At 57.2% G+C, this 26,598-nt stretch overlaps 2 protein-coding genes across 2 annotated transcripts in view; both read right to left on the bottom strand.

Annotated features, from left to right (window-relative positions):
* The window catches only part of LOC147600346 (axonemal central pair apparatus protein HYDIN-like), a 39,490-nt gene extending 32,051 nt beyond the window's left edge, over positions 1-7,439 (bottom strand). The window contains exons 1-5 of the mRNA XM_086751236.1: positions 7,367-7,439; positions 4,256-4,319; positions 3,816-4,074; positions 1,760-1,903; positions 465-608 (exon numbers count right to left, since the gene is read on the bottom strand). Coding sequence (XP_086607362.1) covers positions 465-608; positions 1,760-1,903; positions 3,816-4,074; positions 4,256-4,319; positions 7,367-7,439 — 684 coding nt within the window. The remainder of the gene's footprint in view (positions 1-464; positions 609-1,759; positions 1,904-3,815; positions 4,075-4,255; positions 4,320-7,366) is intronic.
* Positions 7,440-22,869: 15,430 nt separating this feature from the next.
* Positions 22,870-26,598, bottom strand: part of LOC147600345 (axonemal central pair apparatus protein HYDIN-like) — a 39,467-nt gene continuing 35,738 nt past the window's right edge. The window contains exons 38-41 of the mRNA XM_086751235.1: positions 25,112-25,177; positions 23,875-24,538; positions 23,126-23,774; positions 22,870-23,014 (exon numbers count right to left, since the gene is read on the bottom strand). Coding sequence (XP_086607361.1) covers positions 22,870-23,014; positions 23,126-23,774; positions 23,875-24,538; positions 25,112-25,177 — 1,524 coding nt within the window. The remainder of the gene's footprint in view (positions 23,015-23,125; positions 23,775-23,874; positions 24,539-25,111; positions 25,178-26,598) is intronic.

The following is a 26,598-nucleotide window of genomic DNA, read 5'->3' as shown; positions in this document are numbered from 1 at the left end:
CTCACCCTTGCCGGGGCTAGTCACCAGCACGGCACAGAAGTGGTGGCCGTGCCTACAACAACACGTGTTTAGCAGGGTCCACGTCCCACACCTTCCACTAACAGCAGGGCAGGCACCAGGCTGAAGGCAGAGCTGCCCTCCAAGAGAGCAAGCAGCTCCAGAAGTGGTCTGAGGATGGCGGCTGGAGAGCTGGGACGGCTTCCAAGAGACGCCTTTACTACCCAGCTTGCCCAGACCTAGTTGCCTGCTGCCTTCTCTCCATGTCTTAGAGCCAGGTGTGTTTCCCCAATTCAGATGATATTCTGTTTCCTTCAGCAGCTCGTCTCAAATCTGATTTAGTTCAGGCCAGTCTACTGCTGACTCTAAAGTATCAACTTCTCTACTGGAGGGCCTCCCACCAGAAACGCGCCACCACACTCCTCCCTCTCCAACACCCACCAGCAGGAAGGTCCACGGCTGCTCACCTGGACATCTGCAGGGAGGGGCTGCCGGTGCGCATCGCAGATGAAGAAGGGTTGCTCTAAGGCCAGGACAAGGCTGACTGGCAGGGAGGAGTCGTTTTTTAAAGAAAGAGACTTGTACTGAAGGCAAAGGACATCACTGGGTTGCTACAGAAACAGAAGACAAGGGGAAAAAGTCAAGTTCAAGTGGCCATGGACCTCCTTCCCTTTCTGACGCATTGCAACTTTTTCAACCCCAGACATGCATACATCTCTATTTACGATTTTCATTAGTTTGTATCCTTCCAAAAGTTTTTCCTCTAAGACTATCAGATGCTCTCCATGTTCAGAAACTGCAGCATCCCGTGTGGGGACAGCGGAGGGAATAGGATTTACCCTGTAGTGGAGAGCCTGCAGTAGCCTGAGGTTAGTTTGGAACATTTACACGCACACACAGTCAGCGAGAAACCTCAGCTGCCCGGTAGCAACCTGTCTCCTGAGGCCCCTGCTACAGGGGGCATTGCTCTGGGTTTCCTGCATGGTTTATAGAAACCAGACAGTGTCTGGGAAACTAGTGCTGTGCGTGCTGATATCAAACAGCTGCAGTGCCATAGCCCTCCATAAATCGGAGCGCGTGGCGTCAAGCACACCACAGGCAGACATCAGGGAGAGCTGAAAAGCTTCTCATTAAATCTGCCAGCTCACAGGATTTTGTGCTTCTCAGGATGCCTGGGAACCAGAGGAGACACCTGAAAACACAGAAACTAAACACTGAAATATCTTATCTTTGTCAGACACCTCATGGGAGAGGGAAAGTTCACGCAGGAGTTGGGATCCAGAGACTAAAGGGCACCTGCTTTGGGTTGTTCTCAGCGCTGCAGCTGAAGACGTCTGCAGGTCCTTTGAAGAAGGTGAGTGTTGGGGAAATGCGAAGAGCTAGCATCCATACCAACGTCAGAGAAGGCAAAGAGAGACAAGAGATGACAGGTTTTGCTCATCACCCTGAGGAGCTGACAGCAATCTCAGTTTTCCTCTGCTTCCCTACAGGACTGCTGTTCAGACTTCGCCGTGCCTTGGAGGATCCTCAAGAACCTCCCTTCACACTGACTGCAGAACCTTGTGTCTCTCTGGATGTGGCCATGATCCCCTTCAGCGCAGCAGCTGTCATCTCAGTTTTACTTGGCTGAAGTTAAAAAAAAGTCCCGTCTCTGACTTGGAGAAGCTCTTTCATTTCCTCCTTGAGCACAAGCACACGCACCCCACAGGCTTTCAGGCCTCGGCCACGCTATTAAATGCCAGGATGCAGTCCCGAGACTTACCTTCTCCACCCGGAAAGTGATTGCCCTGGAGGACATTTGCAGGACGGGAGCAATGAACTCGCACGTGACGTCCATGTGCATTATCTGCCTCTTCCTTCCCTCCCTTCCCACGATGGCGTGACACAGCAGCCGCTCCTTCACCACCTGTGTGCAAGAGTCGCAGGTCACCCGGCGGGTGCTAGCACGGCATCCAGAACACACCCTGCATTTACCATCACCCAGCCACGGACCGTACTGCTGCCATGAAGTGACAGCCACTGGTCTCCTCAAGAGCCCCCTTTTCTTTTGATGCTGCTTCCTATTTATTCTGCACGCCAGTGTCCATAATGCTACACCCCAACGTCCACAAAAGGCACCTGTGAGTCACCTGCTGCCTACAGCCGTAATAATCCCTGCCACAAAGGATTATTGCTTTGATGTGCCCCCTTGCTAAGCACAATACGTACGGAGAGCTGTTGGAGCTGATTAAAAATATAGAACCATATGAAGGGAAGGAGGTGCTGGAAGGGCCAACGCCAGCAGACCCTGCCTTGGAAGCTTAGTGGAAAGGATCCATGGAAAAACCCAAGGAGCCAGCCTGCTTTCAGGTCAAGAGGGGATCACTCGTGTACTCTGCCCTCCTAAAGCACCCCAGGAAAGAGAGGTCTTGGCCTTCACAAGAAAAGCCTCTGCTTAAGCCGGATGCTCTTACATTCAAGACTTTTTCCTCATTTCCCATGGTTTCACTTCTCCAATTCCTCCTTTCATTTCTCACTCTTCCCTCTTGTACAACACCACAACCCAACTCCTCCTCTGAGCCTACAGCCTTCCAAATCATCTGTGTCGCACGGGCAAGGCAGGGAGTTGGGCTTCTGACCAGCCTGAGGAGTATTAAGTTCTCAAGACCCAAGGAAGGTGGAAAGCCCACTCCCAGAGTCTTGGCTTTGACTGCAGGAGCCACAAAGCCACAGCTGTGCCCACAGATGCCCTTTCAGCTTTCCAGGCAAGACACCCTCACCAGTGCCCTGAGCACTTTATTTCCTTTCTGGTACCTTTGTCTCCTCTTCAGCTAAACCTGTGGGCTCAGAGCTGCACTGGGACAGTCTCATCACAGTCAGCGAGGGGAGTAATCAAGTCTTCTTCAAGCTACCACTGAGGCAACGCTTTCAAACAACCTTCAAACCACTCATACCAGCAGGAGCTTAATGCAGATTTAGTTCCCATTCCCTTAAACATCTGTGCCCAGGAATGCTGCAGGCAGGGAATGCGCAGCAGGGTTAGCCGGCAGCTTCTCTGCGGAGCTGGATTTCCCCTGGAAAGAAGGGGCCTGGGAGGAGAACAGCCAGCAATCCTGCTGACATTTCCCTCTCTGAGCTGCCATCCAAGGGTGCTGCAAGACCTGGCTGCCCTTGGGACAGCGGGGCTGGCTGCGAGACTGGGGCAGGCAGTTATGGAAACACTGACAAAAGTCAAGCTGTCAAATACAGTGATCCCTGGGAACAGTTTCCCATGTGGGGACCGTCACTGTGATCACCAGAGCTGGCACAATGTGCTTGTTTTTCTCCTCCAGGACTTAGAGCTAGAGCAGCCCTCTGTCCATCTTTGTCTACAGAGGAAAAAAATGTCGTTCCCAGACACTCCCTCCCTTCACCGGTGTTTTGTTTTATTCGCTGCTTCCCCCAGAAGCTTTGCATTTTTTTTTTGCATTTTTCTTTACTTTCTGCCTGTGCTCCTAGTCAAAGTGTAGCATCTTTTCTCTGCCTTTCCCTTCCACCTCAGCACGTGACACCTCGTAACCTGCCGTTTGCCCCTGAGCTAGTAATGCTTCCTTCTGCCCATCTTTTGCTAGCAGCAAGGTGGGTTTATGGTAGCTACAGAAACATGAAAAAGCCTTAGCAACTGATGGTGGCCAGCAAGGAAAGCAACTGGTACCGCCATGGTGGCAGCTTGCTTGTGCCACTACAACAGTTCCTTGAAAGCACTTGCTCATTTTCTCAGGGAAATGTCAAGGGGCTGCAGAAGAAGTCCCAGCGCAGGTGATCTGATGGGAAAGGCTCAGCCCTCGGGGCAACCTCACCTGGGGAGTGCTGGAGAAGCCTTCCAGCACCATCTCCATGCTCTGGCCTGGCATCAGCTCCATCCTCAGAGGATGGAGCTTAAACACAGGGCAGGCAGGCTTGCGGCTCTGCAAGGAAGCTTTGCCCTTGGTGTCTGTGATGGCAGGCAGACGGTCACACTGGTGAGATGGGGCAAAACCTTCCATTGTCCCACAGAGATGATGAGTGTGTCCTCCTTTCTTCATTGTCTTGAAAGAGTAACAGCAGCACGGAACCAAGCTAGAAGAGAAGCAGAGATGGAAAATGTCATGGGAGCTGCCATTTCCAAGGAGTCCCTCAGCCTCAGCACCCCCACGGCCTTAGCGCACTGCACACTGCGCAATAAAGCCACCTCCAAAAAGGCTGACCCAGCTCAGAGCTTCAGCAAAAGCCAGACCTTGGCTGCCCCTAAGTTCATCACCATCCACTAGCTGGTCTGTTTGCCTCACGGAAGGAAAGCTGCGTGAAGAACATCATCTCAGTTGCTGTGGACAGAGCAACACCAGCCTTTGGCGCTTGAGACCCAGAGCATTTTTCCAAGGTGCTTCCTGCAGGTCTCGCTGCTTCGGATGCCGAGCTGGCCTGTCCTGGCTGCCTGGATGGCGGAACAGCTTGGCTGCCATTTCACCTTCCCCTTGGGAGCTGCTGCCTCAGCTGGCTTCCTCTGAAGATGCTATTTGGGAGCTGCAGGGTTTGCAGCCTCATCTGCCCACCTGGATGCTGGGCTGGCCCCCGTGGTGGGGTCCCTGCCCTGGCACCAATGTTATCCACATCGGCCCCCCATCCCTTAGGGAACAGCCAACCGCCACTGCCCCACACCTACCGCCCTTTGCCTCAACAGTGCAGCTGCTTTGAGCTTTAGGAAGACGCACTGTGAGAACACAGGATCAACAGACGTTTCCCCGAGATTAACGCTGCAGTGACATTGTAAGATAAATAACTACAGCTAGACAGAAAGCAAAATGAATATGCAATGGAAATGGATTCCTTCGTGTACAAGAAACACTCACTGTGTCTTTTAATAGATTCACCTCAATAACCCGGTTTTGCCCACCCAAGGGATGCCCATCCTCAGGAGAAGGTTATTTCCCCCTCCAGTCTCTCTTCTGGAGCGCGCGCCAAGGGAAGCTACTTTATCGCTGCTGGCTCCCCAACAAGGGTGGCCAGGTTTGCACAAAGGCTCAAGGGCAGAGGAAGCCAGGACTGCTCAAATCCCACCGCAGCAGCCACGTGGCCGGGCGATACTGCTGAGAGCATGAAGAACAGCTCTGCAAAACCGGTTGATCAAAAGCACCAAAGTCTTCTTTCCCAAGAGTTAGGTAGCGCTTCTCAACAGCCCCTGAAGGACTGAAGCACTCACTTCTGTTTCTGGAAGACGACAACCAAAGCAAAACCTGTCAGCAGAGCTCTGCCTGCTCCCCCAGAGACCACAGCCACTGAGCCTCCTGAAACCACCCAACCATCAGCACCAGATGCAGTTTTGTCTCAGAGGCCAGGGATCCACACAACCCCAGGAAGGCAGACAAGAGAAGTGGCCTCAGCGACCACGTAGGATCCCACCAACCCTCTTCTCTTGTCTCTGCATCCCGTGCGGAGCCCATCACTAGCCTCAGAGGCACCCACTGCTCTGCCATCAGCCAAGGGCTACCCAGCCAACACCTTCATACCCAGCTGGCAGCTGGCAGGTTTTCATTGACATTAATGTACAACTTCTCCTGGGATTCATGCTGACACAGGGGAGCTCGCTTGAAAAGGAGACCTGATGGCTCTGCTCCGGAGGTGAATCTGCAAGGCTGCTAACTGGCAAAGCTCATTTATCAAAGCTTGCCAACGAGCCACGCAGGACGTGGCACCCGACAAACTCTTACAGAGGAATGGTGCTAGGCTGTCTGGATGGAGCCAGGCGTTGCATTCCCCAGGGGGACCCAGCGCAGACCACCATGCCCTGCCAGGCCAACGGCCCACTCCACAGGAGCACGATTTCCCTTTTGTTATCACCTTTTATTCCAGTTCCTCTGTGCTTTCTCCCTGCGGCACTGTCACCCTGCAATTCAGTGCAAAAGCTCCAGCACAGCTGAGAGAATGACCAGGAGCCTGGTGTTAAACCTTCCTGCTCGCTCTTTAAACAAACGCCGACTCTCAGCTGACACTGAGGTGGACCAAGCTCCCTTCCAAGAGGCTGCTGGAGATCCACAGCTCCACATGCTGTCATGTACAGCTATGGCTCCTGCCTTAAGGCCTTACACTACGACTGTCTCTTCTCCCAGCATTTCCCTCTGCTCTCCTGCCTTCCCAACTTGCACAAGCTCTGCCTTTTTATTCACTCTTGGCCGGGCATCTGGCCCACATTTCATTTTGGGTCACAATGCATCAGAGCTCCCACGCAGCTGGCGACTTTGGAAGGGAAGAGCAGAACCCAAAGGACTATGAGTGGATCCCCAGGGCAGCAGCCAGCAGCCAGACGCGCGGTCAGAGCTGACTGTGCATGGCTGAATCCAGAGCAGCAGGTGAGCGAAGCCGTACCACTCCTGAGGGGCTCCTGTCAAGAGCCCATTCCAAGTTCCTGGAAATCACAGGAAGACTCCTGTGGGGATCAGATTGTCTGAGAAATCTGCACCCTCCTGGAGCAGTCCAGCCTTGCTGTTTTCCCTAGGTGTACGCAGGAACCGCTCCCCAGAAAACCACCCACGGGTTTAAAACGCAAGGGGAGTCGCGGTGAGTCAGCTTTGCAGTCCCTTCCAGCTGGGCCAGCTGTTGCACTTCTCATCATAAGCCTTCACCGCATTTTATAGACAGAGCAAGCACAAATAATCTCACCCCTCATTGACAGGCTGAGCCAGAACATGCAAAAGGCCACGTGCAAGATGAGGAGGGCAACAGCAGCAGCCGCGAGGCAGGCAGCCTCTGTCCCCTCCATGTTTAACCCACAGCCTGGATGCAGTCACAAGGGCATCCCATGGGAAGAAAGGAAGAAGTTTTGGCAGTTTCTCTTTTGGGGAGCAAAGCTTGCTCCCTGTCCAGCTCTGCGGGGGAAGAAGGGGCTCCAGCTCCCAGGCCCTGACACGGAAAGCGCTGCCGCCCCCAGGTGCCTCTCAGGCAGCAGCAGAGCCCCCACTCTGCTCCACAGGCCACCTCACCCCTCAAATCCTCCCCCAGAAAAGCAGCTTGGTCGCAGGGGAAGGGATCCCACAGGAGGGGAGCACAACCTGCTCCCAGGAGAGCTTTGTCAGGCCCGAGGTGGCCCTGGCCCAGGCGCAGCCCTGCCTCTCTCCCCCCTCTCACACAAGGGGTGCCCCCACACCGCTGCGTGGGACAGGGAATGTCAGCCCTCCGCGAGCTCCCCCACAGCCCTGGGTCTCTGCCCAGCCGCGCTCCCCAGCCCCTCCTCCCGACCCTCAGCAGCCTGGGCTCAGCGGCACCGACGGCTGCCCTCCCTCTTTCAGAGGGGACAAGACGCAGCCACGTCAGCACGGGGGTGCTCACCAGCATCCCTCACCTTTCCCACACCGCGGGGACACCGAGGCACACTCACCCGCTTGATCCCAGCTCTCAGCCGGACTGTTGCCCTCGTTCCCGTAGCAACAAGGGCATCCCAACACCGCCATGGCAACAGCAGGGACACAGAGGGGAGGAGGTGGGTTTGGAACACCATGGCGGACACGGAGGCAGAGGGGACGGGGACGCTCAGCACCCACCCACTCCCGCAGGGGCAGCGCACGCCATCAGCAGGGATCTCTGACCCGCTCCTTGCTGCCCCAGCGCCACAGAAACCAGCCGCACTTCCCTCCTTTGCTGGGGCACGCACACCAGGGCGCCTGGCTAGCAGGGCCTCATCTCACAGCAGCAACAGCAGCTCAGGGAAAGCACACAATGGCCACTGCAGGCATCTCTGACATTGCCGCCAGCACAGCCTCCCCGCTCCAGCACAGCCACATCCCTCGGGGTGTTACCCTGAAACACAGCAGCGGCCAGAGAAACTCATGGCAGCACCCAAAGGCTTCCTCCCAGCTCTATCACCTGTGCCAGGGCTCAGACCAAGCCAGCTAGCCTGCAGGACTGACCGTGAGCAGAGCCACACACCACCTGCAAACACCCACTCTGGCCCAATATGCCAAAAGCCAAGTCCCACACAGCCCACAGAGGTGCCAGCGCTGCCCTCAGAAGGGGCCAGCTGCTCTTCTCTCCGGCACGCTTGGTGATAACTTGGACCCTGCTTCAGCCCGCTGCCCTGCTCTGCTGGCACCTCGCACCTCCCAGCCTGCCCGTGGCAGGGCTCTGGGCACAGGCTGACACCCACGCGCACAGCCCAGCACAGCCGGCCCTGTCGCTCTCACAAAGCACCCCGAGAAGCACAGCCTGACACACACAGCTCTCCACTCTCTCCTGAACCCAGGCTCCCCCTGACTCCCTCACCCAGGAGCTCCACACGGCCTCCGCGCTCCATCGCTCTGCGCACCGGGGCTCCCTTCAAACGGATGCGTTTCACCCGAGTGCCCCTGCCCAGGGCTCTTGGGCAGGCTCTGGCACGGGGCTCAAGGGAGGTCAGTGCCTGCTGACTGTGGCTCAGATCCCTCATCTTCATCTCACGGACAGAGATGCTTCTGCAGCTAAGGAAACAGAACTGCTTGGCTGGCCGTCACGAGCACAGCGGGAAACTCCAGTTGCATAAGATGGCAAACCAGAGCACTTCCAAACCAGGTCTCTGCAGATTAACTTCTGCTTCACAGGGAGCATCGCCGCTATTTCAGTAAGACTCCGTCCACGACACTGCAAACCCTGAGCCCTGGGCAAATCCCACGGGACGTCCAAGTGGCAAATACTTAAAAACAGCGCGTTGGCTATTCATCTTCCCCACGTTTCCTCTCAGACAAAAAGGCCTTGCCTCAAGAACTGGCCCTGAGAAGCACCGCAGTCATTAACGCGCTTCCCCTGGGAGCGTGTGCACTGCGATCCTGAGCACGGCCTGAGCTCAGCCTCCGCCCACCATCCTTTCAGCTCAGAGTCAGATGTTACCTGTGGGCCAATCCCTTTTTCCTTCTCTTCCCTACGCTGCTGCAGAGATGAGCCAGACACAGGGAAACACAGGGCTCCCAGGTCGGGTCAGCAGGGCAAGATATGACCTGCAGTTCTTCCCAGCCACTGCTTTCCGTCCGTCAGCCTCAGAGCAGCAGACAAAGGACAGCGCCTTCAGCCCCGTTTCACCAGGCAGACATTGCCATCTGGATACCACGGCCTGGTTATTTCCCTGCATGTTCTCATCCAGATGAAGACCCCTCAAGACCTGACAGAGGTTGCAGCAGCTTGAGGCAGGTCAGTCTTTCTGGCCGGGAGCTACATTAGCAGCAGAGAGAAGCACCTTCACCTCTTCTCTTCAGGGCAGCAGTATTCCCCTGGGAACTCCTCCTGGCTCATGACATGGGGCAGGGTCACACAGCCAAAGGATCTGTAGGCACAAGGCAGGGCTTCACACAAGGGCAGTTGGGCCAGGACCTGGAGAATTCAGATGGCTCAACAGCACAAATCCAGGCCCAGAGGGGCCCTTCGGGGCCCACGAGCTTGGCAGAAGCGGCCGTTTCAGCCACAGGCACAGCTCTGTGTCCCCACAGACGCCGTGGCTGGCACTGCCCACACGCCAGCGCTCTCATTTCAAGGGACCCCACCTCCCTGGGGCTGAAGCAGCAGCAGCGGCCTCTGGCCTGGTCTGACACCAACCGACGGCGCTGCAGACGGAAAGGCTGGGGACGGATGGGCACACTGTGCGCTGCAGAGCACTGCGCCCAGCTGTTCTTGCAGGAGCACAGGCCAGCGGGTGAATTTGGCCTCAGCGCGCAAGAAATCCTCTTTCTTCTGCCGGCCAGGCCGCTGCGCTGCACAGCTCGGCCTCCATCTGATTGGCGGCCCGGGCTGTCACTCTCTGCAGGCACAGTGCCCGCCCTGCCCTGGGGCGATGCTTCCTGGGATTGGCTCTTTGCTCACTGTCAATCACGTGACTTGGCCCCGCCTACTCAAATGGCACTGGCTGTCCTGGGCCCACTGGCGCCCCCCTGACTTCTGGGCGGGCGTTGCCAGGCAACGGGCTGGGCCTCCCGCGTTTAGGCCCTCAGGGTGGAATTTGGGCCCCCAGAAAAGGCCGGGGGTCAGAGCAGACGGGTTGGGACCCGAATAGTGAGGATTTTGGCCCTAAAAGTGGGGCGGTGGGCACTGACAGGATGGGCTGGTGCTACAAATGGCGCTTTGGGCCCTGAAAACGAGGGGAACCTCTTGGTTCCGACCCGAGCTGGCTTTGGTGCCCAATGGCTCCGCGCCGTGCACCACCCAGAGCCCTCAGCTGCTCCTCTGGGACACGCCTGCCAGCCCCGCCACCAGCTTTCCTGCCCTCCTTTTGACACCGCGGGTATGGGACAGCGAAATAAATTGCTGTGGGTAATGAAAGACACATTGTCCCTTAAAAATGAGACTTTCCAGATCACGACTCGGGGAGGCTGTGCCAGCCCAGAGCACACAGGAGGTGCCCACCTCTGTGCACGGGGACAAACTTGGCAGGATGCGAGTGCTTTTTCGTGCTGTGGGCTGTCTCAGGAGGGGGCAGGTTGCCTAACGCGCCTCTCCCCTTCCTCCCCTCCGGGTTCTTGTGCTCCAGTGGGGCAACGGGGGCTTTGCTGCAAGGACACCCCGGGTCAGCGTGACGCGCGGATCAAACTCTACAAGTCGGAGTGAGTTACAAAGCAGGCATGTTTATTCGGCGCCGGGTGCGTGGGGGATCGCTCCTCCAAAAGCACGCACACCGACAGCACATTTTATCCAAAATGTATCCGGTGCAGGTACACACATCCATAGGATTGCACAATACAGACATACATGTGCCTGAGCGAGGCGGGGCTATTAAAAAACCACTTGCGTTAGCATTTCAGAGCTGTCTCTGGTGGTCGTTCCCTTCTCCAGGGGTCTGATCTTCCTGGAGATGAGCTTCAGTCGTTCACCCACGCTCTCCTTTCACTGGGGCATTTCAGCAGTTTCCCACTTCTGACCGAATCTGAACTGACATTCTGTCCTTTGCTAGACATATCAGTCCTTGACAAATACCAGTTTCTTGACAAATTCCAGTCCCTGACAAGCTGAAGTGAGTTTCAAGGCAAACAGGATTGCTAGGCATTGTCTAGCAGTCTCCTAAACCAAGCGATATTTCGCAAGCTGTCAGTCTCCCAAATCAAGCGCTATTTCGCAGTCAGTCTCCCAAATCAAGCGCTATTTCGCAGGCAGTCAATCTCCTAAATCAAGCGATATTTCGCAAGCTGTCAGTCTCCTAAATCAAGCGCTATTTCGCAGTCAGTCTCCCAAATCAAGCGATATTTCGCAGTCAGTCTCCTAAATCAAGCGATATTTCCAAGTCAGTCTCCTAAATCAAGCGATATTTCGCAGTCAATCTCCTAAATCAAGCGATATTTCGCAGTCAGTCTCCCAAATCAAGCGCTATTTCGCAGTCAGTCAGTTCCCTGTGCCCGCCCCGGGCACCCTCCTGCGGCCAGAAGGAAGGACGGAGCCCTCGCTCTCCCCAGGGGGGCCGACCACGGCCCCTCCCTTCTGTCCCGGGGGCTCCCCAGCGCTGCCAGGCCCCGCGGGGCTGCAGGGCCCAGCGCAGGCCGAGGCGCCAGGGCCTCCTGGGGCTCAGGGCAGCTTCAGGCGTCTCTGGAGCGCAGGCGCAGCTGCCCCCGGGCTCCTGCAGATGCACTTGTTTGCCTATTTGAGGGGAGGGCCCGGGGCTCTCAGGGAGGGAGCGTGGCCGAGGATGCGGCTCTCGCCGCGGGGAGCCAGGGGGTACAAAACCCAAACGCCCGCTCAGGCTGGGAGGCCCACAGGAAAGGTGGGAACAGCCAGGAGAGCTGGGCCGCCTGCCGGGGCGGGGCGTGCCGGCGGCACCAATCACGGCTGGCGGGAGAGCAGCACGCGCACGATTGATAAGCTGCCTGACCCATCACTTGATGGGAGGGGCAAGGGGCACATCCCACGCAGCCAATCAGAGGACGCAGCGCCTCAGGTGAAGGGCGGGCACTGCAGCCCAGCAGCCTGACCCCCCCGGGGGCCAATCAGAGGCAGCATCCACACAGGGAAGGGCAGGCCCAAACCAGGGCAGAGTGACAGCCAAGGATCCAATCAGAGCAAGACGAGGGCAGAGTGACAGACCTAGGCAACAATCAGAGCCAGAAAAGAGAAGAGTGACAGCCCAGCGAACCAATGAGAGGCAGAGGAGGGCAGAGTGACAGCCCAGCAGACAAATCAGAGCCAGCTAAGGGCAGACTGACAGCCCCGGGTACCAATCAGAGCCAGAAAAGACAAGAGTGACAGCCCAGGGCACCAATCAGAGCTGGCACCCCCGCAGGTGCAGGCCCGGGGCTGTGGCCGCCCGCTCCCCGACGGTGGCTGCGTGCCCCAGGCCGGCGCTGGCTCCTCAGATCCCCGCGGCCAGGGCGGCTCTGGGCGGAGCCTGGGCTGTGGCGGCGGCGCCAGGCCCGGCTGTGGGTGCTGCTGCGCGGTGCCCGGCCCGGGGAGGGCTGCTCGTGTTGGGGGGGCTGCCTGCTCTGGCCAGGGGGGCGCAGCTCGGGCTGCTGATGGCTCAGGCCCACGTTTGGGCACGCGCCACGGGCTCTCTCCTCGCCCGCAGCGTCCGAAACCAGGACAGCGAGTGTGTCCGTGGGTTCCAGAGGGGACAGCCAGGACAGCCGCTGCTCCTTGGGCTGGATGCTGGGACAGCGGGGTTTGCTGCAGCGGGGCTGGAGCAGAAGGTACCGGCTTCTGGTGGCTTCCCCAGGGTGACCCTGACTCACCAGTGCGCTCAGTCAGTGCAGCAGAGCTCAGAAGCGGTTTGGCTCTGAGCGCGTGTCGCGGCTGAGACTGCCTATTTACGTTTCAGCCGCTGCCTTGACTCATCCCGTCGCTCTGTGCGGCTGTGAAGTGACCTGAACGGCTTCCTGAAGGAAAGAGTGGCAGCAGCGGTCTCCGCAGCGTGAGGGGAAAGAATGAAGCAGCAGTTAGCAATTCCTAGAGTGCGATGAAGCTTAAAATGAATAACGACTGGCCTGGCCTGGTGGCCTGGCGCTGGAGTGAAGCAGTCCTTGGAAATCTACAGCTCTGAAGCTGAATTCCTGTCATTTCCTTTAGGCACCGCCTGCGCTTACAGCCCACTTGTAGATTTGTGTTGTCCCCCGGAAGGTGCAGGAGGTTTTGAGGACCCCACTACTGGGCCTTTTCACAGCAGAGATTAAACTGAAGCTGGGCTGAAGATGTTTGAAATGGCCCGGACACGGCGTTTGGTTTGTTGAGTTGTTAACGCGGGTGCAGCAGGCGGTATGAATGGATGCACAGACACCTCCTTGCTGCAGGGTGAGCACCTCAAGTCCCAGAGGGGTCGGTCCTACTCTCAGGGCTACAGAAGAATTTTCCTGCTGCAAGGCTCAAGTGGCATCTGCTGTGCAATGGTCTGTGGTTCCATGGGAGCGGAAGATTTTTAAGAGCTCTTTCTAGTTTCCTTACCCCAAGTCTGGGCATTAAGGTTCTGACCAAGCGTCTGCATGCGGACCCACGGGGTTTCCTCCTAGGCTGGGGGCAGAGGTGGAGGGTCAGAGCTACTCGTGCGGCAGGGACTGCGTTAAGCCCCTCGCCTCCTGTTGCAGGAATGGCCGCAGACAGAGGTGCTAGGAAACAAACATCCAACCTGTAACGAGTTAAGAAAGAAGCAGAGGTCTGGGAGAGGGCTGGGGCTGAAGTGGGTGAGTGCAGGTGACGTGTTGTGGGGGATTCGTGCTCCTCTCATTCTCTGTCCAGGTACCAGCAGCGGTCAGGGGGGCGTGGGGCACCTTTCCCCCCGGCAGCCCCCCGGGTTCTGGCTGGCTTGTTGGGCACGTTGTTGCCATCCATTGCTTTTTGCTTGTTGCTGCCCGCTTGCTGCCTGCTGCTCCTTGCCTCCACCACGTCCTTGTCTGGCTTCCCCTCCCACGGGGCTTCCGAGCGTTTTCCCACGTGGCACAGCCTCCTCTGCTTGGGTGAGCTGTTGTCCCACGGGGAGGTCTCTTGTGGCTTGGAGCCGCTGGCTGGCGCGGGGCGCTTGGCCTTCTTGCCGCCCGCCTCTCCTGCTGTGGGTGCCAGCTGGCAGGAGATGCTGGCTGGCAGCAGCGGCAAGCGAATTTGGGGCTTCCTCCGCAGCGCCTCCTCCAGCAGCTGGACCAGGCATGGCGGGTGATGCTGGGAGGGGCCGGGGGGCTGGGCAGGGGACTCAGCAGTGGGATGCGCAGGGGGCTTAGATGGGGACCCTCTGAAAGGTACTTCAGAGGAGCCTTCCGGGGACTGTCCCCAGCACTGTCCTCTGAAGTCTCGGCGGAAATCTCTGGAGACCTCTCTGGAGAGCTCTCCGCAGAAGTCTCTGGCCAGCTCTCCTGGGAAGTCTCCCAGGGGCTCAGTGGCAGCCAGCTGGGAAGGTCTGCCGCCAGCCCGCCCTGCTTCCCCTCAGGGTCCTGCGAGGGGGAGGCCGCCACTCCCCAGAAGGGGTCGGTATCCCCCAGCATGGCTTTCGCCAGGCGGTCCTTGGGGCAGCCCCCCTCCAGCCTGGACTCCAAGAAGTCAGGGACTTGGTTGAAGGAGGTGCTGCTGGCCGGGCTGCCGGAGACATCGGGGAAGGTGGTTTTGCTGTCTGTCAGTGTCGCCTCCCGATCGGCAACACGGCTTAGGCGCCCGTCCATCTGCACACCTCCCTACGCAGGGACACAAGAGACGGACACATGGTGTCTAGCTCTGAATGCCAATTTACTGCTGCGTCACAAAGCCTTATATACCCCCCGCTACTCGTACACCCGACCGCCCCCTGATCCTGTGATCCCTAGGTCCACCCCCTGGTGCTCGCAGGCACCTCCCACCCGCCTGGCCCTGTATCCCGCATCTCCCCCCTCTTTATGCCCTGCGGTGTACCCCCATTACCGTTTCATAATCTCTACATTCTTGTTGCTAGTTCCCTAATTGAGCAAATTGCCTTTATTAGAGCTGCTTGTATGTGAGAGTTATCTCGGGTTTTTGTGCCTCTGACTCTTCACGCTCTTTATTTGTGTCAACATCTACCGGAAGCATCATAGAATGAATGCCTACAACGTGTTTGCGGATCATACCTTCCAGGAATCGGAGAAGCATAGGCAAAAGGCAAATAGTGAGGAGGCCAATGATAACCCACGTCAGTATGGTATCAATGAGTCCTGTGAGCCAGGTCCAGCTCCAAGAGAATCCATTTAGGTACCTAATTTTTTGTGAGGTATCGCCCAGTTCCTGGCCCATTGCCGTAGCAGGAGCTAAGAGATTTTCGACTGTGCCGTTAGCGCGAACACAGCAGTAGGAAGCCAGGGCTGGCGGCAGCGATGCAGAGCAACCAGAGCCCAATGCAGTAAGAGCATAATCAATAGCCTGTGTATGTGCATCTTTCCAGATTTGCAACGCTGTCGTGAGCACATCAATAACTTCTTTCGTACGGTTTGCGTTCTTTGCCACAATGCAGGCAAGGCTATCAACATTATTGGCGGTCCAGGCCGAAAGGAGAGGAGGCAGAAACATGGAGAGGAAAATACGGAGGCCGGACTTCGGCAGGTTGACGCGCTCTTGGCAGTCTGCCGCGATGCTTGTTGTCTGTGTTGTAATCTCTCGCTTTTTTTCTGGCCGCCGTACGCTCGTCGGGCCAAAGTAACAGCCCAAGAGAACAGAGGCCGTAGGTTGTGTTCTTCGCTATCGTCTTCCAGCCAGTGCCGTTTGCACAGAATAGCCACCATGGCTCTGGGAGGCGGATGTTCTGTGGGGGTTGGTACCCAGGCACAAGCATAGAAGTCTCCACCTCACTGCCTTTGCTAGAGCTTTTCATCGGAAAAGACCATCTATGCACGCCGTCTGTCAGTAAAAAGTCTATAGGGCACTTCGACAGACCAGGCGGTCCTATCCAGAGCCGTGGTACCGAGCGATTCTGGATCATGCCTTCCGTGATCCAAGGTGGTTGGAGCTCCGCGGCTGAAATGGGAGTAGCATTCCTTAGCAGCTCAAAGGTGCCGCACAGATAACAGCCGCCCATGACACGTTTTTCTGACCTGGTCCATTTGCTGGCTGTACTGTTTACGTCACTGTGAAGTGTGATGTTGAAGCTGTTTGAATTTTCCCAGAGGACCGTGGCATTCCAGTTCATTGAGAAATTGACCTGAACGTCCACCGTTGTGAAATTGTATTTCCAGTTCCAGAGGCTGACTCCTTTGGATATGTCAGCCAATGTGCATTTCTTGTAGCTGGCATCGCCTTAGATGCAGGTGCCATTAGGGGACGTGCGGAAACCTACTGCACAGGTGATGATTGGGTCAGCCAGGCCATGCATCAGAATACAGATGTCCGAGTGCCATTGCTCGGCATACCTCTGCCAATAACCCGCTTCCAGATCCCCACCACTTAAGAGCAGGAGTGGTATCATCTGAAACGACAGGAATATATGTTAGTAGCAAACAGCCTTGTTCATTATGAGTGGCTGTCGTGGTTTTGTTTAGTGAGGGGGGCCTAAGGTGGCAGCTTCTGTAGGAAACTGCTAGAAGTCGCTCCCCTTTGTTCAGTGGACTCAGCCGGGCCTAGGGCGGACCTGCTGCTGGCCAGGGCCGAGCCAATTGGTAGCAGAATGTTCCCTGATAACGCCTCTGCGATAACGTATTTAAGTAGGGGAAAACAGAACAAAAAGGGAGAAGAGAAGATGTGAAGAAGCTGAGCGGGGGGCAGAGAGGGGGAGGCGCAAGCCTTGTGGGCCTTGCAGGCCTCACCCTCTGGCCTCCCGCCAGGCAGCCGACTGGGCCCAACTCGGCCTGGCCTGGGTGCAAGAAGTGGAGAGGAGATGAGAAGTGAATAAGATGTAAAAAGATCCTGAGAGACATCTGCCAGCCTGTTGTGAGGAATGGCTGCAGACACCAAGGTCAGTGAAGAAGGAGGGGGGGGAGTAACGCGGGTCCTGGCCAAGATTCCCCTGCAGCCTGTGGTGACGACCATGGTGGAGCAGGTTGTCCCCCTGCAGCCCATGGAGGTCCACGGAGGAGCAGAGATCCACTTGGAGCCCATGAAGGACCCTATACCGGGGGAGGTGGATGCCTGAAGGCAGCTGTGGCCCATGGAGGGCCCGCTGGGACACCCGTTCTGGAGAGACTGCACCCGTGGAAGAGATGACCCACGCCGGAGCAGTTTCACAAAGGACTGTGGCCCATGGGAGGGACCCCACAACGGAGCAGGGGAGGAATGTGAGGAGTTCCTCCCCCGACCATGAAGCAGTGGCGTAAAACAACGTGTGATGAAGTGACCGCAACCCCCATTCCCTCTTCCCCCCTATGCTGCTCGCGGGGGTGGGGGCGGGGCGAAGGTAGTAGAGATAATGTTAAGCTTGGGAAGAGGGAGGGGTGGAGGGAGGTTATCTTGTTCTCTGTCTCATTATCCGGCTGTTTGTAGTAATAAATGAATAGTTTTCCCCAAGTTGAGTCTGTTTTGCCCGTAACGGTAAGTTTAATGATTTCTCCCAGTCCTTATCTCAAACCTCGAGCCGTTTTTCTTATATCATCTCTCCCTGTTCTCTCGGAGGGTGGGGGGAGTGAGAGAGAAACTGCGTAGTCTGGTCCCACTCGGGGCTGAACTACGACAGTGGCGGTCACCCAGTGCCGGCTTAACCCATCGAGCAGGATACCACCGTGGCCCCGCAGGGGTCTGCACACAGGCATATCCTCGTCCTAGGACCAGCAGGGGAACAGGGTCTGTGGTCCACGACCCGTCCTCTTTGAGGACAAAGACCATGCCCATGGGAGCCCTCTCCGTCAACTGATGGTCTTGGGCACGGCGTTCTAGGTGATTGAGACTGTACAGGGCACGTAGCAGTACCGCATGGGGACAAAGTTCAGGTCCCGTCAGGTTTCCCCCCTCTTTAAGAGCCCGTAGCCGTGTCTTCAGGGTCTGATGTGCCCGCTCAACATAGGCCTGACCCGTGCTGTTTCCAGGAATGCCAAACACGTGCCGGATTCCCCATGCAGTGCACCAATTCTCAAAGGTGGCACTGCGGTACCCGGGCTCATTATCCATTTTCAGTTCTTGTGCTCCCAGAACCGCGATGGCCATGCGAAGAGCCTTTACACAAAGATGCGCTGTTTGCCCTGTCAAGGCGGACGCCCATATCACTCCACTGCAAGTGTCTACTGCTACATGCAGATGGCGAAAGCGGCCAAATTCTGGGTAATCTGTGACGTCCATCTGCCATATCTCATTGGGGTGTAATCCTCTTGGGTTAACTGCCGGGGCAAATGCCGGTGCCGTACGGCATCCTGGGCATGCCTGTACTATTTCCCGGGCAGCAGGCAGGGGGAGGCCAAACATGCGGTGTAAAGCAAGGGCCGACTGGTGGAACTGAGCATGCGACTGCTTGGCTACCTGCAAGTCACAAAGGGCCACATAACAGACTGCATCGGCCTGAGCATTCCCTGCTGTAATGTAACCTGGGAGTTGGGTGTGGCTGTTGACATGCATAATAAAGACAGGATGTCGCCGGCGCGACAAGGCATTGTATAGCAATACTGCCGTCTGTGTTCGGGGTTCAGTGCAGGAACAAGAGAGACGAGCAGAGCGAAGACAATACTGGCTATCGGTAACAAGGTTAAGGGGTTCATCCTGAAAAGCCTCCAAAGCTAAGCATACTGCTTTTAGCTCAAGCTGCTGCAATGAACAGGAAGGGTCTTCTTGTACCACAGATCTCCACTTGCCGCGGTCGAGCCAGGTAACAGCACAGCGTGCTGTTTTCCCTGCAGCGTCAGTGAACGCCGTGCAGCCTGCCACCGGTTGGTCTAAGACAGGCAGTATGGGCATCACCGTCGCCAGGGAGAACAGGTCTGCATAAGGTGTGCGTGGTGAGGCAGCGAAGCAGCCCTGATATCCCGCAAGAGCGGTTTGCACAGGCAAGGAGTATCGCAGCATGCTGTCTAAGGAGATCGGGTCTACCTCTACGGTGATTCGTTGAGGCTCTGACCCTGCAACAGCAAGCACCCGATCCCTAGCCCAGCGAAGCGCTAAGGCAAGTAGCGTATCCCACTGAGGCAAAGCAACTTTAGGTGCAGCGACATAGCCAAACAACAATGCGGCTTGAACCTCCCCCTGATGCAGCTCAATGACAGCTCCCGCCGCCTGTAGTAGGAGATGCGCTGGGATGCCCCGTGTGGCATCCCGCCACCGTAAGGCACTGCGTTGTAGGCGTTCAAAGAAAACAGCTAACAACTGTCGGTGTTTTGCTGTCAGTCTTCGTGGAGCTGCCAGATCCGTGTCACCTTTTAGGAGATCTGTCAATTCACGCATTTCCTGCGGACTTAAGGGAGCAAACTGCCGCAACCACTGTATACCGCCCACCAGTGTTTGTAGCTGATGGAGGGAGGTCACAGTCGTTGTAGGTACTAAGAGCTTTTGTGGTTTTACTATGCGGGGAGAGAGCTCAGTACCCAAATATTTAAACGGTGGCACTGTCTGCGTCTTTTCTTCTCCTATTGCAAGGCCAAAACGGGCCAAAACCTGTCTGATTGTGGTCAACAGGGCCGGAGGCAGACAGGCACTTGCGAAGAGGAGGTCATCCATATAATGGATGATAACCACATCAGGATAACGCTCTCTCACCGGCTGCAAAGCAGCATGTACAAACATTTGACAAATAGTTGGGGAATTTTTCATGCCTTGTGGCAGCACCACCCATTCGAAGCGCTGAGCCGGCGTCTGGTTGTTCACGGCAGGAATGGTCATGGCAAACCGCTTCATCTCTTCCGGATGTAGAGGAATGCTGAAAAAACAGTCTTTCAGGTCAATCACAAGACATTGCCAATCTTGGGGTAACATTGATGGAAGAGGTAAGCCTGGTTGCAACGCCCCCATTGCCTCCATGGTGGCATTGACCCCTCTCAAGTCGTGGAGAAGTCGCCACTTACCAGATTTCTTTTTTATGACGAATACCGGGCTGTTCCAGGAGCTAGTTGATGGTATTAAATGCCCCTGCTGCACTTCTCTTTGTACAAGGTCCCATAGGGCAGTCAATTTTTCTTGGGGTAGAGGCCACTGAGGAATCCACAGAGGGTCATCCGATCGCCATTGCAGACGCCAACAAGGGATGTCCCCAGCGGCCCCCACTAAAACCCTGCGGAGGACCAAGATGTATGACAGTGCCAGCACCGACCATGGCGTCCTTGCCCAAAAGGGTGATCGGTATGCTCAGAACATAAGGATGCAATGGGCCGGAGGTGCGTGACACCCCGCCATCCTCCCACCGCAGGGTGAGGGGCAGAGCACTATGATGAGCCACGGATTTTCCTCCCACGCCCCCCACCGTTACTGATCCCGTGTCCAAAGGCCCATCTCGGGGCCAGTCAGTAGTTGAGATGGTAGTCACGTCAGCCCCAGTGTCTACCAAGAAGGTGATCGTAGCTTGAGCAGGTTTGTGGTGTCGTGAACCTACCAGAGAAACCTGAACCTGTACCTTGGGTCGAGTAGTCATGTCAAATGTCAGTGCAATCAAGGGTAAGGGTTTTTTCTCTTGAGTCTCTGTATGCAGGGATGTAACTGCCACCCTCTGTCCATCAGTTTTTTGTGGTGGTATTTCATACCCCTGTTCAAGAGCCGTATGTCCCGCCACCCATGCCCCGGCCTCAACTTGATTGGTGAGGGGCCCTAGTGTAGAGGAGCCACCCCCCACCTGGGCTGCCTTTGTTGCTATTCTTGCTCGGGTTCGGGCCCCGCCCACGGGCCCGTCCATGCGGCTGCTTGTGGGGTCCAGGCGTTTTGCCGGGCAGGCGACCCCTTGTTCCGTCCGGCCCCCCCATTTCCCTGATCACCTCGGAACCTCTGCGGACACTCTCGTGCTCGATGAGGGCCTCCACACACCCAGCAAACGATGTTTCCTCGTCCTTTCTTCTTTGGGCACTCCTTTACTCGGTGACCTGCTTTTCCACAATTAAAACAAGTACCCCCCCCCCGCTGGAGCCAGTCAACTGCACTGCAAAAGCTTGCAAGGCCTCAGCTAGTGGTGCTGTTTCCTACGTGCGACCAAATTCGCACCCTCGCTGGATGATATCCCTCACACTAGCCGTAGCCAGGAGCGCTGCAAGAGGTTGCTTGTACGCCGCTAAGCAGTTTGTACGCAAGCAGTCTCGCACTAGCACTTCCTGTGCAGCTGCTGGGAAAGAGGACCCTGCTATTGCAGTTTGCACTCTGTCTGCGAAGTGGCCGAAAGTCTCATTTGAGCCTTGTCTTATATGGAGATAACTCGGTGTCCCTGAGAGCACAGGATTCATACGCTCAAAGGCTTGTCGCCCGAGCCCAGCTGCAGCAATCAGCACAGGAAGTGGCAACTCAACTTGATCTTGCGGAGCAAGCCAGGGTCCCGTGCCTAGCAACATATCTATGTGGGCCCCATAAATGGGATGGTCTGGCTCATCTCTCGCCTGCAATAGCAGCTTTTCCCCTTCCTCTCGCAGCATCTGCTCCCAGATGGGGACTTGAGCAGGAGTAAGGCAAGCACGAGCGCATTGTCGCCAATCAAATATTAATGGGCCGCCCATGGCGATGGTGTCCAACAGCAGTTGTGCAGAGGGTCCCATGATACGCCCTTCTGTCACAGCTTTCCGCAACTGCATTAAAAGCTTGTAATCAAGCGGATTCCAAGCACGGTTTCCCCCTGGTTGGATCAGCACTGGATATGCCGTTGGCGCTGGCCCCTCCTCAGGCTGCAGCGTGCAATCAGCAAGCACGCACTCCCGTGCGGTGATCGTCCAGCGTTCTGCTGCTGCTCGCTTCCTGTCCTTATTCGGTGCCCCCTCTTTGCACACCAAGCGCTTCATTTCTTCTCGTAACTCCTCTACCTTTTCCTCAAGCCTTTTCTCTCTTCCCTCTTTCTCCTGTATTTCTTCCCTTGCTCGCTCTGGGAGCAGCGCCTTATCCTCTCGCCCTGCTATCGGTACCCCATATGGCGGGGGCACTGAAGAGGGGACTCGTCCCCTTGGCTCCGGAGCCAGTGCCCTCTGGAGGCGCCTCGGGAATCCGGACCAATCCCCCTTTTCCCAAACCCCAGTACGCACCACCACCCTCTCTTCCCCACATCTGACACTCAGACGGCGCTGAAGGGCCAGAGGGGAGCGTGTGGAGCGGCACTGTAAATGGCTCCAGTAACGGCTCTCCGGACCCCCTCCCGCCATCTTCTTCCCCGCCGCCATTTTCTTTTCCCTCCACGACTTTAGCTGGGACGCAAACCTTCTCACAATTTGTTCCCCCACCCTGTCCCTCCCCGCACCCTTGTCCATTGCCCGCCTTCTCACTCGGTCGTCCTGCAACCGAGTGGGTGCTGGGGAGCGGTGCCTGGCGCCCGGACCCACTAACCCCTTTGGGCACGGCTCCTGCTGGTCCTTTGTTAGAGGGTTGGGAAGGGACATTCCTGGGCGGTTCCAAGCCTCAGGCCGCAGCAAAGCACATGCCGCCTGCCACGCACCCCTGCAGTCTTTTGCTTTCTCCAGCATGGCCCGGAGGGAGCCTAATGCCGGCAGAAGACCGGAGAGAGCCTCTTTGTTCCCAACACAGGCTCTCTGGAATAGTTCCTCTGCTGTTTGTTCGAGGGCCCCCTTACTCACACAGTGAGAAGGAGCGGCCGCTATACCTGTCCGCACCATCCAACGGAAGAGCGGGTCCAGGTCCTTCTTATGCACAGGGCTCTCCACCTGCTGCCCCACGCCTTTCAGCATACTCACCACTTGCTCCATCAAAGCCATATCGAGCAGCTGAAACAGAGACGCCTTACTGCGCGCCTCCCTCACCAATGCAGGCCTGCCTTATCACGTCGGGGTCACCAATTGTCACCTCTCGATCGGCAGCACGGCTTAGGCGCCTGTCCGTCTGCGCAACTCCCTACGCAGGTACACAAGAGACGGACACATGGTGTCTAGCTCTGAATGCCAATTTACTGCTGCATCACAAAGCCTTATATACCCCGCGCTACTCGTACACCCGACCGCCCCCTGACCCTGTGATCCCTAGGTCCGCCCCCTGGTGCTCGCAGGCACCTCCCACCCGCCTGGCCCTGTATCCCGCAGTCAGCATCGCCGCCACCACTTGCTCCTTGTTGCAGCCGCCTTCTGCCCTGCACTCCAAGAGGTGGGGGAGCTTGTTGAGGGAGGTGGTCAAGCGGGGGACACTGGCAACATCGGGGACAGCGTCCTCAGCATTCCCCAGCCCCGCTGCCCCCACTCACTCCTTGAGGCAGCTGCCCTCCGCCACGTACTCAGAGAGGTCGAGGAGCTCAGCGAGGGCCTCGGCAGTCAAGCTGGCGACATTGGCAGTCAAGGCGGTGTCCTGGCTGTCCCCTCGCTGCGTCTCAACAGCTTGGTCCTGGGGGCAGTCGCCAACCACCACGTCCCCCGAGAAGTTGTGGTGCTCAGGAAGGAAAGCAGTGCTGGCGAGGCTGTTGGGGAAAAGCAGGACGTGAGGGACGGTGCCCTGGCTGTCCCCCAGCCCTGCCAGTGCCACTTGCTCCTGTGGGCAGCTGCACTCAGCCACATACTTGGAGAGGTCGGGGAGCTCCTTGAGGAAGGCGGTAAAGTCGGGGACATGAGGGATGGTGTCCTTGCTGTCCCCCAGGCCTGCCAGCACCACTCCTTCTTGATGGCAGCCACCCTCCGCCCCGTACTGGGAGAGGTCGGGGAGCTCGTGGAGGAAAGCGGCCAAGCTGGGGCTGTCGGGGACACTGGGGACAGTGTCCTCAGGGTGCGCAGCGTGGGGTCGGCTGAGCGTGTTGTTGCTGGTGGCGTGCGCTGGCTGCTCCAGAAAGGGCTGGGTGAGAGCGGCTGGCCCCTTCTCGGGCACATGAGCAGGCTTGCCCGGAACTTCCAGCGTGCTCAGTGCTGCAGGAAAAGCAAACACAGCCGAGCCAGCCGCAGGGCGATGCAAGCTTTCCTCAGCCTGGCCACCCGCCTGCAGGCTCCGTCACCCCGCAAAGCTCACCCTGGGGCTTTGCTGTGGTTCTGCCAGTGGGCAGAGCAAGGACAGGCTGGCGTGGGCTGGTGGCAGGGACGCTGTTCTTGGTGGTCTCCCCGTCCTCGCTGGAGGCCTGTGATGGCTTCTGGGTGCTGCCGGGCAGGGTGCGGAGCGCAGGGGGGCCCTGCACCCAATGCTGAGCTGCAGGGCGGCAGGGTGGCGGGGGCCCGTGGCAGGCAGCGATATGCAGCGGGCAGGAGCCTGTGGGGTAGAGGGGCTCCCCCTGGACCACAGCCCACAGCCCCAGCCCCGTGGGCTGGTGGGACACCAGTGTCCCCCTCACCACCTGCTGTTCCCAGCCATGGGCACGGGGACAGGAAGCAGGCATGGAGGGGAGCTGCACCACGGGAGGGAGCTGCCAGCTTTCGGGGAGCTGCTGCAACTTCCCCGCGGCCCCCAGGGGCCCTGGCACCCCGTGCCAGACGCTGGCCTGTGGCACCTGGTAGGTGACGGGGTGGACCTGGGCAGGCTTACAGGACCCCGGCAGCTCTGGAACAGAGGGCAGCACACAGGCGGGGACCGGCGGGGGCACGCCCGGAACCATGAAGCTCACACCAGGCACCTTGGGCGGCATCGACAGCTGGAGAGGGAGCTTCTCTGTGGGGGAAGCAAAGCGGGGCGATGGGGTGAGCTGTTGGCAGGTGGGTCCGACAGGGGGTTACCTGGAGGGCAGGAGCCCCAGGAGGAGCTGGAGCCTGCTGCTGTACCTGCCATGGCAGCTGGTCAGAGTCAGGTTTCTGAGGGACAACCAGCCTGCATCCCTATGGCGAACACTGCGCCAGCACCTGCTTCAGCCAGCCTTGCCAGGGTTTGACTTTTCCTACCACAGCAACTCCCCAGCTCAAGGATTTCCTGTCCCGCTGATGATTTCCTGTCCCCAGTGCTCATTTCCCTTCCTCACAATGGATTCCCAACCCAGCCATGACTTCTCAGCCCTGTCACGGTTTCCTACTCCAACAGTCTCCCATCCCCACCATTTCCCACCCAAGTGTGATTTTTGCGGGGAGGTGAATTTTCTGTCCAAGGGGAAGGGATGGGGCCAGCACCCGTGGCCTGGCCATGCCCACCTTTGTGTGCTGCTCCCTCCTGCCCTGGCAGTGGGGATGGGGCTGGTTTTGGCACTTTTGAGGTTTTGTGACCCTGTCCCTCTCTGCCCCAGTGGGGCAACTGCTGTTCACAGCTGTGGTGGAACTGGTGCCGGTACTGTGCGGACACGATGGGAGCTGTCACAAAAATGCGACAGCTGGCCCGTGCCATCCAAGCAGAGAGGCTGGGGCGCAAAGTACGGCATCACAAGAGGAATTCTTGCAGTTGTGCATCTGAATGCGCGCCCACACTCTGCTGTTCTGCAAAGCAACTCCAATTCTGTGGCATCGTCAGCCGATTCTTTCTTGATCCAGGCATCCCTGGAGTCGCTCTTGCTGCAGTTCCCTGTCTCTGCTGCCAGAGAAGGGCTCAGGCACCTGGGAGTTGTCCTTGTCTCTCTTCTGGTAGAGACCTGAAGCAGCTTGCCCCCAGAACAGACCTTCTGGTGCAGAGAAAGCCCTAAAAATGTAGAGCAAGTGCTTGGACCCTCTTGGACCCAGAGAATGAATTGTCTGGCTCCTCTGAGAACCTCGTGCTGCAAACATTTCTGAACCTAACAAGGATGTGTATCCTGAAGGATTGTTTGTCCTGGCCAGAGTAACAGGGTTGCTTAAAACTGGGACCCTCATGCAAACAAGTAGAGGAAGTTGTCGGTCCTTGGTTTTTACTTTTTTGGGCAGGCGAGTGTCTGCGTTCCTTCTTGTCCTCATCTCCCTGACCTTTACCGGTTTTCCATAAAATACGTCAGAATATAGATGTGGAGAGCTGACTGACCCTACTCTCTTCTTGCTGTCTGAAGCCCATCCTGACCTCCTGAGGCGTTTATTTAGCAGGCTGGAACAGTCTCATGCCCTAGCTGCAGCTCCCCGGCCATGCCTTGACCTGCAGCCGTTCCTCTCACAGAAATCCTTCACAACAGGCAGGCAGACGCCTCTCAGGGTCTCTTCACATCTCATTCCCATCTCATCTCCTCTCCGCTCCTTGCAGCCGGGCCGGGCCGAGTCGGGCCCAGACGCCGCCCGACGGGAGGCCAGAGGGTGAGGGGTGCAGGGCTCGTGCCTCCGCCTCCCTGCCCCCGCTCAGCTCCTTCACATCTTCTCTTCTCTTTTTTTTTTTTTTTTTTTTTCCCCTTCTTAAATACGTTATCGCAGAGGCGTTATCACGGAACATTCTGGTACCAATTGGCTAGGCCCTGGCCAGCAGCAGGTCCGCCCTAGGCCCGGCCGAGTCCACTGGACAAGGGGGAAACTTCTAGAAGCTTCTTAGAGCAGCTGCCAGCGTAGTCCCCCCTCACTAAACAAAACCAGAACAGAACGTGGCACAGCACGGGAAGAGAGAATTTGCTCAATACCTGCTCAGGCAGAGAGAGAGCTGAGTTGCTTTGTGCTCAGTGGTTTGGCTTGGCTTTCAACACCAACTATGGACACTCAAAAACGGGCAGGCAGGCTAGCATCTTAGGATCTATCCAAATTCAAATAAGGTTTATCATCACCAGCGGGCAGTGTCTAAGTTGACTGGAAGGACTGAAGAAGTCCGTTTTTGAGGTCTGTAGCAGCAAAACGCAGACATCCACATTTTCCCTTTCCTTTCTAACCTGCCATTCCC

The sequence above is a fragment of the Chlamydotis macqueenii genome, chromosome 6, assembly GCF_036417535.1.
Source record: "Chlamydotis macqueenii isolate bChlMac1 chromosome 6, bChlMac1.mat, whole genome shotgun sequence".
NCBI lineage: Eukaryota > Metazoa > Chordata > Aves > Otidiformes > Otididae > Chlamydotis > Chlamydotis macqueenii.
This window is presented reverse-complemented; position numbering and strand designations above follow the sequence as displayed.